General features: G+C 40.4%; 1 protein-coding gene across 3 annotated transcripts in view; it reads left to right on the top strand.

Moving 5' to 3' along the window:
* Positions 1-14,640, top strand: part of tbkbp1 (TBK1 binding protein 1) — a 135,817-nt gene extending 121,177 nt beyond the window's left edge. For all 3 annotated transcript variants that reach the window (XM_060848827.1, XM_060848825.1, XM_060848826.1), the window contains 2 exons: positions 4,280-4,704; positions 9,709-14,640. In XM_060848827.1, the coding sequence (XP_060704810.1) occupies positions 4,280-4,704; positions 9,709-9,837 (554 nt within the window). In that variant the 3' untranslated portion in view covers positions 9,838-14,640. The remainder of the gene's footprint in view (positions 1-4,279; positions 4,705-9,708) is intronic.
* Positions 14,641-14,873: the final 233 nt, after the last annotated feature.

Raw genomic sequence — 14,873 nt, 5'->3', positions numbered from 1 at the left:
TACACACCAGGCCTTATCGTCTACAATCATCTACTATCACACACTACTCATTGGTAATCACTAATAATCACCATTAACACTATTCCTTCCCCCAGACTGACTTTTACCCAGCCTTTTGTCTGTCCAATTATTTTTCTCTCTCAAAACCAAAAACAGAAAATGCTGAAAAAGCTCAACAGGTTTGGCAGCATTTGTGGAGAGAGTAAATGTTTCAGGTTGAGTGACCCTTCCTCAGAACTGTTCTGAGAAAGGGTTGAGAGTGTGTTGCCGGAAAAGCACAGCAGGTCATGCCGTGTGCTCCTCAGATGCTGCATGACCAGTTGTGCCTTTCCGGCAACACACTGTCAACTCTGATCTGCAGTATCTGCAGATGTCACTGTCTCCCTGTTCTGAGGAAGGGTCAGTCGACCCGAAACATTAACTCTGATTTCTATCCACCAATGATGCCAGACCTGCTGAGCCTTTCTAGCAGTTTCTGTGTTTGGTCCAGTGCTGTAATTCTATCCTGAATAGTGCTGTGGCTCTACCTGCACCACACATCGCTCACCAGCAACATCGCAAGACAATCAGGGCTGGACAACAAATGGCAACTGAGCCAGCGACACCAACACCATGTGCAGCATTCCCTTGGCAGTGCAATGGAATGGCAACTTAAGTTCACAGACTCACAGAACTGTTATGGAACAGAAGAAGGCCATTCTGCCTATCATGTCAGCTCTCGCTTTTTAAATGAGTATCATTTCCCAGTGCTGATTCTCTGCTTTTCCCCCATATCCTTGCATGCTATTTCTATCCAAATAATCATCCAATGACCTCTTGAATGCTCAATTAAATCTGCCTCCCCCACCCTTCCAGGCAGTGCATCCCATACCCTACCTACTCACTGAGTGGGTACAAGTTTTCTTGCATCATCTGTAATGGACCAGACCAGACCCTCTCAAACTATTTCAAGAAATTAGCCTGGACCCTAACCTTGCTAGTTGTTTTATGCAGGTGGAAAGTCAATACTTCAGGAGTGATGTAACTGAGCTAACCACTTAGTTTTAAACAAAACAGAATTTATTTGCAAGATTAAAATGAAACACAAATAAAAAAGAACAGAATATAGAATAACTTAACCTAACAGATTACCCCATCAAAATGATGCTGTTCCAAATTCCTGCAACAATCTCCACAAACACTTCTAGGCGTAAAAAGGTAAAATCAAACATTGGGTCTTACAGGAGTGGGAGGGATGGCAGACTGATTCAGCATGGAACACCTTCCTCCGTGGAGTTGTTTCTTGGATCAGCAGCCTCAAACTGACTGACTGCTTTCAGTGAACAGCCAGTCTGCTAAAAAAATTCAAATCAAGTCCAACCAGAGAAAAGTTGAGTAGGGAGAATTGGCCACTCCCCTTTCATTGCACAAGTGCTTTTTTCTTAAACTTGAAAGCCTTTTTCCTGAGGCAATATCTGTTAGCGATAATCAAATTAGCCCTAAAACCCTTCAAAGCTAGACTTTTCAGAATTGCTGCTTTTATGACCTCTCTGAAAAAACGCCAAGGACAACATAACCTTGTTAAAAGAGAAGCACCATCCCACATCCTTGCTTCTTTTGCACAAAGTTGAAATCAATGCCCTCTTGTTCTTTTTGCTTTTACCAGCAGGAACAGCATTTCCCTATCTCCTCTATCCAGCCTGCTCATGACTTTGAAGACCATCATCAACTTCCTGTTCGCCTTTTCTTTTCCAAGGACATTGTCCCACCTTCTTCAATCTATTCCTATAACTGAACTTTCTCTTCCCTTCAATCTATTCCCATAACTGAACCATTCTTGTAAATCACTTCAGACTCCCGCCACCGTGCTCACATCTTCCCTATGGTATTGCGCCCACAACTGCACACAGTACTCCAGCTGAAGTCTAACAAGTTCTATGCAAGTTCAGTATCATCTCCTTACTCTATGCCCTATTGAAAAAGCTACGAATAGACTGTATATTTTAATAACTGCTCTCTCCACTTGTCCTGCCACTTTCGGTGGTCTGTGCATATGTGCATTCAGGCTCCTCTACACCTGCTCCATCTTTAGAATTGTATCCCCTATTTTATATTTTCCTTTAACATTCTTCATACTAAAGTGCAACACCTCATATTTCTCTGCATCAAACTTCATCTACAACCTACCCATACACTCCATTAGCTTGTCTATGTTCTTTTGAAGTTCCACACTGTCATCTTCAGAGTTTTCAATGCTTCCAAGTTTCATGCAGACTTTGAAATTGGCCCCTGTACACCAAGATTCAGATCATTAATACATATCAGGAAAAGCAAGGGTCATGGTACTGACTAGATTATATGACAAAGCCCTTGCACTGTCTGTTGAATCCGCATGTTAGAGGCAAAAGAGTTTACCACAGGGACACTCTGTATATTTGGGGAAGAGATAGATAACTTTTGATATACACTCAAATGTTCTACCTAAATGTGCCCTCAAAATATACTTTAAATATCTCTTTGTTGGGGACGATTTTGTCTCTGGGTAGGATGGTGTTTGCTGAAGATAAGGTGAAGGCAAGAGCTGTGATCTTCCACAGTACAGGGTATGGGAGATATTAGCCCTCAAGCCTCATTTGCATGGGGCTTCTCACCTCCTGCTCGAGTATGGCCAAATCCATTAAGTGCACAATGTGTAGGTGCTGGGGGTTGATGGGGGATGCTGGAGGTTGGCTAAGGAATCTTCAAGATTGATTTCAGCCACCAAAGTGGATTGTGCAATAGAAGCTAGGAGGGATTAGGACGAAAGCTTATGGCAAGGGGAAACCCAAGGTTTACTGATACGAGGAAAAATTAGAGAGATCGGCTTTATTCTCCTTAGAGCAGGAACAGTTAAGAGGTGTCCTTATTGAGATGTTCAAAATTATGAGCAATTTTGACTGGGTAACTGTCAGTTAGTATGTTAGTGGCAAGAGGTCACAATTTCAAGATTTCAGCAAGAGAGCTAGGAGTGAGATGAGGAGAAACGTCTTTATTCAGATTGTTAAGATTTGGAATGTGCTGTCTGGGAGAGTGATGGAGGAAGATTCTATAGGAGGCTTCACAAGAGAGCTGGATACCTGCTTGAAAATATTATTGTCCTGGGTTAGGGAGATAGGGCCGGAGAATGGAACTAGTTGGGTAGCTTTTTCAGGAGCTGGTACAGACATGATGGGTTGAATGGCCCCCTTCTGTATTGTAAAATTCTATGATTCTTTGACATAAAGAATAATTCCCATTTGGCATGGCTCCACAGGGGAATTCCAAGTGAGTTTTATTTTACTAGACCACCTCTGGTCTATGATGGAGCTTTGGTCTGGTGGGGGAAAATGATCATTGTTGTGCTCCTCCATTTAACCAAATGTAGCTGTCAGGTCCAGACAATAGCATCAAAGCCTGAAATGCCTATTAACCAAAGGACCCCCTTGCTGTTTCTGATGGGCATCCTTGCTGCCTTCAATTTAAAATTGTAATCAGCTGCAGCAATGTGGGAGACAAAATGGGGAGAAAGGCCCATGTTTTATTTTAACTGACTGCCCCACCCAATTTCCGACAGTGGTTAAAAGTTCCCCATTGTCACATGGTTCAGGTCTGAGTTTAAACATACTTGCTTTGGTTCAGTGGGAGACCCAGCACCTTTGATGGGTCATGGACCCATTCCAGAGACTTGGAGAGATATTGGGAATGTGGTGATAAAGCACCGGTCTTGTAATTGCAGAACCCCAGGCTAGTTCTGTGAGGAGTAGTGGTACACATCCTCAACTTGGCATCCAGTGGAATTTCAATTCAACTTGTAATTCTGAGAATTGAAAGCTGATTTCAATAATGGTGACCATGAAATGATCATTGGTTGTTACCCAAAAACATATTTGGATCATGAATGTCTCTTAGGGAGCAAAATCTGGCCTGGCCTCCACGTGACTCCGTATCCACAGTAATGTGGTTGACTCTTAACCCCTCTTGTCCAATGGAATAAGTGATTTAGTTCCAAGGGCTGGACAACAGATCATCCTTGCTGATGATGCTTGCATCCTATGACAATATAAATCCTGAAAATCAATGGTTTGTTGATTCTCTTTGTTGGTTATTGAATCTTGCTGAACATCTTAAGGTTTGCCACAATTGTCTTCCCTTGCAATGGTACAAAACTGCATCATGGGAGGGCTTTGGGTCATTCTGAGATTGTGCAAAGATGCTCTACAAAAGCAAGTTCTCTTTAGGGGACATTGCATCTTAAAATCTGTTGTCTTGCTTTATTTCTCAGCCCATCTCCAACCCTCTGGCCACGTGAGGCAAGTTGCCTACTCCAGCTACCCCAGGAGCACGAGCCACCGTCTCCGGACCAACTTTCAAGGGCGTCGCAGTTACTCTGAAGTCAGTGATGCGAAGGTGGAGAGCCACACAATGCCATCTCGACTGCCAGCAGATGACCAAACCTCACCAACGCACAGGCAGTACCTTGCTAACGATTACCTGAAGGTGCCTGACAGTCCAGACATTGGCCCATTCGAAAGGCAGATCGAGTCTGAAGATGAGGATTGGATGAACCATAGTCCTCCTGGCACTTTGGACAGGGGAATAAGGAGCACTTCCTCCTGTACAGCGCTCCCAATCCCAGACACTACCATGAAAAGGAGTTCGACCGAGTATTCCAGATCAGAACATGCACAGTCATGGCCTTCTATCAATGTAGGTCTGCAGTTTTACTGACCCCAATTGACTTTTTTCTGTTTCAAAAATATATTTTATTCATACAAAATATCTTCATATATACATTATCACAAATGCACTTCAGTTCTGTACAGTAGCATATCAAGAAAACAAACAAACATTGGAGTTTAACACTATCCAGCAAACAAACCAATGGCATCTTTTACTTGAATCATGTGTTTGAGGCACCAGGAAAATCCTGATTGACACCAATGGAACCTTGTGCATTTTTTGCTAGATTTCCATTATCGAGCAACATTAGTATTGGGACTTGCCTTTCAGTTCAGATTAACATTGTGCAGGTGTTTAAAAGATTGTTTCTTTTTTTATTGTTGATGGAAGCAGAAAGGATTAATAAAGCATCTAATAAAACTTGCAAAATTTGGGAAGGAGAGTAAATAGTGAAAAACTGGCTGCTCTCACTAGTAAATTTGATAACAAGGGAACAAAGAGCATGATTATCCACTGGGCTAACCAACAGGAGAGTTAGGAACTGGAAAGGCACCATTTCTTCTTAGCTGTGCTGATTTTCTGTGTATCATCCACCCAAAATAAATACAAGCCATGGGGTAGATTGTGGGATTTTTAGTTCAAGTTGCCTTCAGCTCAAATCAGCTTTCCACAAATCCTTCCTCTGATTTCTAGGAAGAAAATAACAAACAGACTGATCCAGCCACAAAACCCACATTGTCGAGGGTGAATTATTCACAGCAGTGAATTTGCATTGCTATGCTCATGCAAAAAAAGTAGAATAGAACAAAACATTATGGATGCTGGAGATCTGAAACAAAAACACAAATTGCTGAAGAAATTCAGCAGGTTTGGCAGCATCTGTGGGAAAAGAAACATTAACATTTCGAGTCCAGTGACTCTTCGTCTGACCTGTTAACAGCTGGGAAAAAATGGTATCTATACTGAAGCTAGTGCAGTGAGAGGGGGGATGAGGAGAGGTGAGTGGATAGGTGGAGACAGAACCAGAGAGAGAGAGAGAGAAATGAAAGGGGTGGCTAAACAAAGAGATAATGGACACCAGACCAGGACAGAAAAAGAGCAGAATAAGATAGAATAGGAGCTAAGAGTGAGAAAGTGGGTTAGCTGTGATGAAAGCAACATGTGATAATGAGCCTAGGAGTTCATGGGAATGGGTGACCACGCTAAAAGCAACCCACATTATAACCGGGGTGGGGATGGAGGTGGGTAAGAAACATGGAAAGGTGGATTCAGGCTGTACAGTTATCGAACTTGATGATGAGTCCTAGAGGCTAAAAGGTCTCCAAGCAGAAAATGAGATGTTGCTCTTTGAGCTTGCGCTGAGGCTCCCTGGAACTCTGCAGCATACCTGCGACAGAAATGTTGGTGTAGGAACACGGTGTTGTGGGGAATGGCAAGTAACTGAAAGGTCAGGGTCATTTTTGAGGACGAAGAGTAAGCATCCTAAAAAAGTAGTTCCATCATCATTTTGATTTAGCCCCCTCTGACTCTCCCTTACCTTCATGGGTTTCGTAAGTTAGTCAGTTGGAAGACCACAAGTGATTTACTAGCAGTGGTTAATATTTGGTGATGGGGAAACAAACTATTCAGTTGTGTGTGAGAGCTCTAGAAAAAGAAAAATAGGTTGCTTCTTTGAGTGCCAGGACATCAATAGCTATACTTTAGAAAGCTTATTGAGTTTTTAAAAGACTCACTTAGAAACTGACCACAGTGCTTCAAACTAACTTGAAAATTCTCTATATGTTCTAAAAAGCCATTTCCATTCATTTAAAATTTGATTACTCACAGTGGGAGATTGACCTTTGGATTAGAAAAGAAGTTCTATTTTAATGATTCATTTTCAGCAGTATTAATCAAACTGCACCAAATACCAAGTTACCGTTCCTAAATAAATATAGTACATTTTTATGAATAAAAAATACTTCTGAAAATGTCTCATTATTTTAATTTGCAGATGTGTTTTAATAAAACGTGAAAGAAAGACTTCAAACCGTAAACTTGATTCTGCAATATTTTATCAGAAGGAATATTTGAAGCAGAAGCAATAACTTTATGCAAAGGATTTATTTAAGCAGGGTCAGACTGAGTTGGTTTTTTTGAAAGGTGTTTTATATAACAGATAGGAGGCATTAATGGGTCATTTTCTGTTGGCAAGTTGTAACTTGTGGAGTGCCAAAGGAATCAGGGCTGGAGCCTCAACTATTTACAGTATATATTCCTCATTTCAATAAAGGGCCCCAGTGTATGGCTGCTAAATTTGCTGATGACAGAAAGATATGTAAGAAAATAAGTTATGAAGCGGACATAATGAGGATGCAAAGGAATGTAAACAGGAGTAAGGGAGTCAGCAAACATTAACAGACAGAATATGCTGTGGGAAATTGTGAACTTATTAACTTTGGAAGGAAGAATTGAGAGAGAAGTTTGGGTATGGAGACGTCTGGATGTCCTGGTGCATCAATTACGTAAACCTAGCATGCAGATACAAATAATGAGAGAGACAAATAGAGTTTTATTGATTTTTGCAAGTGAAATTGATTATATAGAGACATTTTGCTACAGTTGTACCGAGTGCTCCACATTTGGAGCACAGGGTATGGTTTTAGTTATAACCAGCTCAGAAAAGGTTACATAGCACCAAGCAGGGGCTCTTATCTTCCAAGGAGAGGTTAGACAGGCTGGACTTTGCTCCATTGGAGTATAGAAAAATAAAGTGATTTTATTGAATCTTATAAGATCTCAATGGGGCTTGACACTACAAGGAAGTTGTGGAGGACACTAAAGTAGGGGCTACAATTTAAAAATAAGGGGCCTTCCATTTAAGAAGGAGTTAAGGAGAATCATTTCTCTCAGAGGATCATGATTCTTGGAACTCTTATCCCGAGAGAGCGGGGGGATGAAGTCATTAAATATTTTTAAGGCAGAGGTAGATAGATTCATGACTAACATGGAAGTCAAAGGTTATTTGGAGTAGGCAGGAGTGTAAAGTTGAGGTGACAATTGGCTCAACCTGACCTTATTGATTGAGGTATTGAATAGCCTATTTCTGCTTCTAGTTTGTATTTTTGTGGATTTGAAAATTGGAAAAGATTTGATTTAATTATTCTTGACACGTACCTAGGTACAGTGAAAAGTTTTGTTTTGCATCTAGTACAGGCAGAGCATACTATACAAAATGCCTCAGGGTCATGGAGCAAAGTGAATGGGCTGTGTGGCCTATGATTTGAGGGCTGCTCCTCTTACAGATAGGAATTGACAACTATACTCACAGAGACCCATGAGTACAAGTGGACAGGGAAATTGGATTGTCAGACTTTTGCAATAAAGGGTGCTATTCTGAGATCGAGGGAAAGGAATATTGTTAGGGAAAGGTGGGAGAAGCTTTATCAATGTTTAGAAATTGCCGTGGTTTGAAGTGGCAGAAATTGAGCGCATAGTTGTTCAAATTGGGTCTTTGATTATTTCATTGTAGAACTAAATTGTTACCCATGTTTGCCTTCTTTGCCCTCTTGTTTCGTCTCATATTTTATTTTTCTAATTATGGAGATCTATGTTGAGGTAAGATGTAATGAATCCCAATTGCATCCCACTTAAATCTTTCATCTGCATAATGCTAGATGCTAAGGATAGGTAACCTACTTTTCCATGGATGCAACTGATACATAGTTCCTATAGGATCACAGGATCAGAAGGAGTAGCCTGCTCAAGGTGCCAAGGACATTGTTAAAAATCTATCTTAGATTAATAAGTATTGTACAGACCAGGATTCAAATTGTTGATTTTCCCCCTTACCCTATAGCCTGGTTGTACACCATGTGTTTTTGTTTGATTTGCTCATGTGATGTGTCAGCATTTCCTATCTAATTCACCAGAAATCAGTTAAGAGTCAGCCACATTGCTGTGGGCCATGTAAGTATAGCTGAGTTCCATCCCTAAAGGGCATGAGTGAACCAGGTGAGTGTTTACAACAATAGGCAGTTGTTACATAGTTGACAACTTTTTAAAATTCAAGATTTTTAAAAAATGGATCTGCTGTGTTGGTATTTGAAACCACGTCACTACAATATTAGACTGTGATGAAGAATTGCCAGTGTGGTGGCATTATCACTGCACTACTTCCTCTCCATAGAGTCACCCATGATGCCATCACCCCAAACCCTGATCTGGAAATGATTATTGTCTTTGAAATGTTGGAAGTCACGCCATCTGGAGCACTGGAAGAATGAGTGTTATTCAGTGCAAATATTTAATCATGAATAATTGTTATAATTGTCACAAAGCTAGTCTCTTTTTTACTGAAAGCTATTCCTTGGCTCAAGGAGACTCTGTCCTTGATTGTTTTCAGAGGGACAATAAACTGGGATGGGCTCCGATCAGTCTGATTTGGTGCAGAGATGAAAAGGATTTTGAGAGGCCTTTTGTTTATATGTAAATAGATGAGACTTCAGGCCAAAGTGGTCATGCTTTAGAAGTGACCTGTATGATGAAAGGAGAGTGGCCAGCTCTCTAGCTGACCTGAGCTGAGCAGTTTTAGTTCAATCTTGAACTGAAAAGTTCAACAGGGAGCTGTGTGAAAACTCTCTCTCTTTTCTGACCTTCAACTTCAAGCATGTGTTCCATTTATACTGGTTTTTAAAGGGTCTTTGCTTATTGGGACTGTTGTGTATATTTGGAACAGCATAATTAAGTCTAGTTGGATAGGCTGAGTTCTGTAGAAGTTCTTTATTCTAGTCTTCGTGTTTCATTGTGATAAATCTTTCTCTGTTTTAAAATCTAATAGTCAACCTAACTATCTTACTCTGGGTAATTTTTACTGTACAGTTACCAAAGCAAATTGCAAAGTTATGGTCTGGGGCTGCCTGCTTAAGAATTTTTTGAGTGGTCTGGCTTGGTCCATAGCATAATTGATATCAAGGCAATAGATCTGTCAATAAACAATTCACACAGTGAACATTTTATGATTGACTTTTTTGTTCCTTACTCCATGCTCAGCTTTGGATGGAAACGGGAGACTCGGACATCAGGAGCTGCCCACTGTGCCAATTAGCCTTTCCGCTCAACTACCCAGATGATGCCCTCATAAAACACATTGATACTCACTTGGAAAACAGCAAGATCTGATAGTACTGCTCCTCACTGAGTCGTGGAAAGATTGAAGAAAATGAAGAAGCAAAAGATTGTCTTGAAAAACTGATACAAGAGAGCAAATATTGCAGAATAAAAAAGGAAGCAAATGTTCTACTTGCTAATCTAATTTTACTTTCTGTTGGGGTTGGAGGGAGATGACGATGTGTCTTGAATGAACCTAAGAAAGAGATAGAAATGCTACTTTGAAGGCTGCTCCACATTTGAAGAAGAAAGATAAACATTTTTGATCAGTTGCCATCAAACGTGACAAATGATATGTCTTCCAGTGAAATCAGTTTACTTCCAAAAGCAGAATACTTGAAGCCTGTTCAATGTGAAACAGGAGATGCTGGAATCAGTAGCTGGAGAATGAAGTTGTCCCATTGCAAAATGAAAAGGGGCAACCGAAAGGTTAGGTCTTGATGTTAAGTTAGGAAGCCTATCACTTAACGGCGAAGATTGAACTGGTGTAGTTCATTATTGGGATAGGTTTCCTGTGATACTTATACAGTTGGCTTCTAGTTATTGAGGTTTAACAAAACTATAATTTATTGTTGAGGAATGGGGAGTTGCAGAACATCTCATAGATTGACATTGGGAAAATGCAGTCCATAACCTGAAGGACAAGTGCATCAATATCACAAATTGTCCTCCTTTATTATCGTTCCCCATTGATTCCAGGTTGGAAATTCTATTTATAGTATTGAACACCTTGGAGAACCACAGTAGGAAATAAAATTGAACTTATTAATATTGACTATACACATGGTTCAAAGTTATGTAACATTGTCACATGCATGTCTCTTATTCACATTTCTTGACATCTGACTCCATACACAGAAGCTGTTACATGCCAGCATAAATTCAATCTCTATCTGTAACAGAATAAAAGAAATACTTGCATTTATATAGCACCTTTCATGCCTACAGGGCTCTCCAAAGCCAGTGAGGTACTTTTGAACTGGAGTCATTGTTGTAAGGTAAGAAATGCAATAGCCAATTTGCACACAGCAAGCTTCCACAAACAGCAGTGCAATAATAAACAGATAATTGCTTTTTTGGTTTAAAAACAACAAATGCTGTAGATCACAGTGGGTCAGGCAGCATCAATGGAAAGAGAGCAATCTAACGTTTCATGTTTAAGTGACTCTTCATCAGAGCCAAATTGCTTTTTTAATATTGATTGATGTGTCAATATTGATCAGAATACTTAGGATAACTCTCTTGTTCATCTTTAATATAATCCCACAAGGTATTTTTCATCTATATTTATCTGAGAACTAATGGGTTTTGGTTTTATGTCTCACCAAAAGGCAGCACCTGTGGCAGTGCAGTACTCCCTTAGTGCTGGGCTAGACTGTCGGCTTAGATTTCAGTCTCATGTTTCAGGAGTAGGAACTAGAAACCTGTAATGTGAGAGTCCTACCAACTGAGCCATGAGGGAAATAGTGATGTGATTTTCCTTAACCTCACCAAACTTGGTGGAAATTTCACTTTTCTTGTGGATTACATACACATGCATGCACACATACCAGTGAAAGGTTTGAACGCCAGTAGATCGAGCAGCACACTGAGCTTCTGATAATCTAAAAATTCCAATGACTGACAACAGAATGAGAGATTAATTTAATGGAATTTCATATCTGCATGTCATGTTCAAATGTATACATAATATGAAAAATCTTACAATTTCAACTTTATCCGTAATAAATTGCTATGTTTGTATGTATGTTGAAAACTGCCTGGATAATCTTGTTACACTGTGCTAATGTATCCCCGCAGTGGAAACACTGAACGAGCAGTGAACGAAAGAGAATTTAATTACGGCTTGGCAGGTTTTTGAAGACAGTTTCCATTATAAATATGGCATTTACAATAGAAATATAAAATATAAGAGCAGAATCAGTAAACTTTAAATAAAATTAACCTCTGTCTGTGCATCCCTGATTAGATGGTGCCTGAGGCAGTGAAAGGCTCTATATAAATGCAAATTATTTATTGCTTCTAGTGCATATGAGCATGTACATATTACCTCAGATTGGCATTGCATGGTGCTCAGATGATGGTATTCCTGATGAGAAGATGCAAAACACAACAGATTAAGAATTTTGACTTCTGCCCTAGATTCGCTAATGTACTCCTTTGGATAACCTCGCCTGAGAATGAAATCACCAGCTGGTGGCCCTTAGGGGTGGGTTCATCTCCTCAATCAACTGAGCTTACCATGAAGGACTCTCCTTCTCAATCTCTCTCCTCACCTGAGGCATGGTGACCCTCAGGTTAAACCACTACCATTCATCTCTCTCTCTCTCTAATGAGAGATGAGCTCTATGGTTCTCTGGGACTATGGTGACTTTACTTTACTTCCAAAATTTGACCTTAAGTATTTATTGCATAATAACATAATTACATACAGGAGTAGACCATTTGGCCCCTTGAGCCTGTTCTGCCGTTCAATGAGATCATGGCTGATCTGTGGTCTAACTCACCTTGGCCAATAGCCCTTCTGATTCCCCGTATACTTGGTAGCCTTAAAACTCAGACTTAACTAAAAATTTAGGATCTTGATGAAAGGCCAGCCCCTCATTTCAGGAAGGCAGAATGCTGTTGATAAAGCTAGATGTTACTAGCATTCTAGATTGGAATGTCACCCTCTTGGCAGGATGGACACAAAGTGGTGTTGATGTCAATGTGTGTGGCTTAAGCTGTTTTAATTTTCGGCAACCTAAGAAGCATGAATAGACACAGAAAGGAAAGAAAACTAGAGGGAACTGGTAAAGTCCTATTCACGTTGCTCTTTTTTCCTGTAACACAGTGAGAGAAAGTGAGTCTGACACCCAGGGAAATGCCTTTTGTATGATAGAAGAATTGGCTGGTAGCAAGTTGCAAGACTTGAAGTCATTTCAAGCGATTCTAATGTGATCATAAAGATGAGGGCTGGTTTATGTGGTAGCAAGGTTCCTGAGATTGCATTCCAGTCAGCTCCCAGCCAACTGTTGTTCCCTATAATGTATGCAAGACTGTGAGAGGCTTTAAATTTGAACAGTTGGCTGCTTTACCAATTCTCATCTTCCGCTTCACCGCCAAATGTTGCTGTTAGGGTTTCTGTCTTCCGTGCCCCCTGGGGAATTTTACCATTCACTTTGCATCTTGCACTCTGCCAGAAATTTTGTTACTGTCCATTTTGTATCTCTTATTTCCGCTGCTTGCTTCTTAACTTCTGCTGCCAAGTGGATTGACGTCATGTAATGAGAGAAGAGACTTGATACATAAGCAGGACTGATGAGAGCCTTTCATGTGAGAGGAGAGACCAGAGAGGAGGTGTATTTACTACACACGGCACAGGTGTTTATGGCCTAGTAGCTGTTATTCTGACAGGTTTATCTTTGTTTCAAGTGAAATAACATTCTAGCTTTGGCCGAAGTGATGAACTACATGTGGTAATTTTAACAAGTGAACCTTATAGAATATGAGTTCCCTGATTGGAGCTGTTCATCTGGAGTCCTGGCTGACAGATATAAACAGGAATGTCAGAGGTTCTGTTCACCCTGAGAGCTGGCTCTGAGTGAGCTGGATCAGTCAAGGACTCTCCCATGTAAATAAAGGGTGACTTCATGATGGGATACTGGTCTGTGTGGAGTTACTTCACTACGAGATACGTATTCTAGTTCAAACTGATATTCAGTTCCAAAATGTACAATATAGTGCAGTCCTGTAAAGTTTACAGACCAGGAATTTCCCAGGTTTATTCCTTAGTCTGTGTTATGTGAACTGAGCTCAGTTATGGTAGCTGTTGGGACTCAAAATGTGTGGCGCCTGAAAAGGACAGTTGGTCAGGCAATGTCCGAGGAACAGGAGAGTCGATGTTTTGAACATAAGCTCTTCACCAGGAATGATGAAGAGCTTTGCTCGAGATGTCGACTCTCTTGCTCCTCAGGTGCTGCCTGACCAGCCGTGCTTTTCCAATGCCACGCTATTTGACTCTGATCGCCAGCAACTGCAGTCCTCACTTTCTTCTAGCTGTTGGGACTGATCAGTTGGTCCTGGGATGAAGTTTGGGATTCAAAAATTATATCAATATCCTGGAAATTTGACACAGGAAAGCCAACGGTTTGTGTGATACAGTTCTGAACATCAGTTGGAAATTCTTTTTGTCAATTTACTTTTCTGTCACTATTTGGCTTGTGGTAGGGTTCCAGAATGATTTTTGCTACAGATGTTTTGTAACACTCTGATGGGAGAATTGTGTTTTCAAGAAGGAGTTATATATGTCCTTAGGACTAAGGGGATCATAGGGTATGAGAAGAAAGCAGGAACAAGGTTTTGAGTTGAATGATCAACCATAATCACACTTAATGGTGGTTCAGGCTCCAAGGGGTAAGTGACCTGCTCCTATTTTCTGTTTCTTGCCTATGCATCAGAATGTTCTGGTTCAAATCCTGCTTCAGGGCTTGAGCATAAAAGTTAAGGCTGACGTGGTGCTATTGGTGCCATCTTTCAATGAGATGTCAAGCTGCAGATGTTAAGTCTGGTGGATGCAGAAGGTCCCATGACACTGCTTTGAAGGACAGATAAGTTGCCTCTGTCAATAATTATCCCTCAATTCACTTCACATAAAAAAAACAGATTTTCTGGTCATTTACGTATAGATGTTTTGAGAGCTTGCTGTGTGTGAATTGGCTGCACTCCTTCCTGTATTGCAACAGTTCAAAAGTAGTTAATTGGCTGTAAAGTACTTTGAGACATCTGGTGGTTGTGGAAAGCTTTATATAAATGCATACCTTTCTTTGAAGCTTATCATTTGTAAAATATTTAATCCCAATCCATACAACTGGAGTATTTTGGGTTTCAGAGATTCTTGTTTGCAAAGGTACACTCCAATGCAGAAATGGAAGTTTCATTTTTTGTGTCAAAATAGTCATATTAACTATAAATAATCTATTTGCCTGGTCTTCTGATACCAAAAGATTCAAGTTCAGTGGAAGTAAATTGAAAAGACCAGCATAGCCGAACTTTAATAACTTTCCTCT

Source organism: Hemiscyllium ocellatum, chromosome 32 (genome assembly GCF_020745735.1).
Source record: "Hemiscyllium ocellatum isolate sHemOce1 chromosome 32, sHemOce1.pat.X.cur, whole genome shotgun sequence".
In the NCBI taxonomy this organism is placed as follows: Eukaryota; Metazoa; Chordata; class Chondrichthyes; order Orectolobiformes; family Hemiscylliidae; genus Hemiscyllium; species Hemiscyllium ocellatum.
Note: the sequence above shows the minus strand (reverse complement) of the source record. Positions and strands in the feature narration are given on the sequence as shown.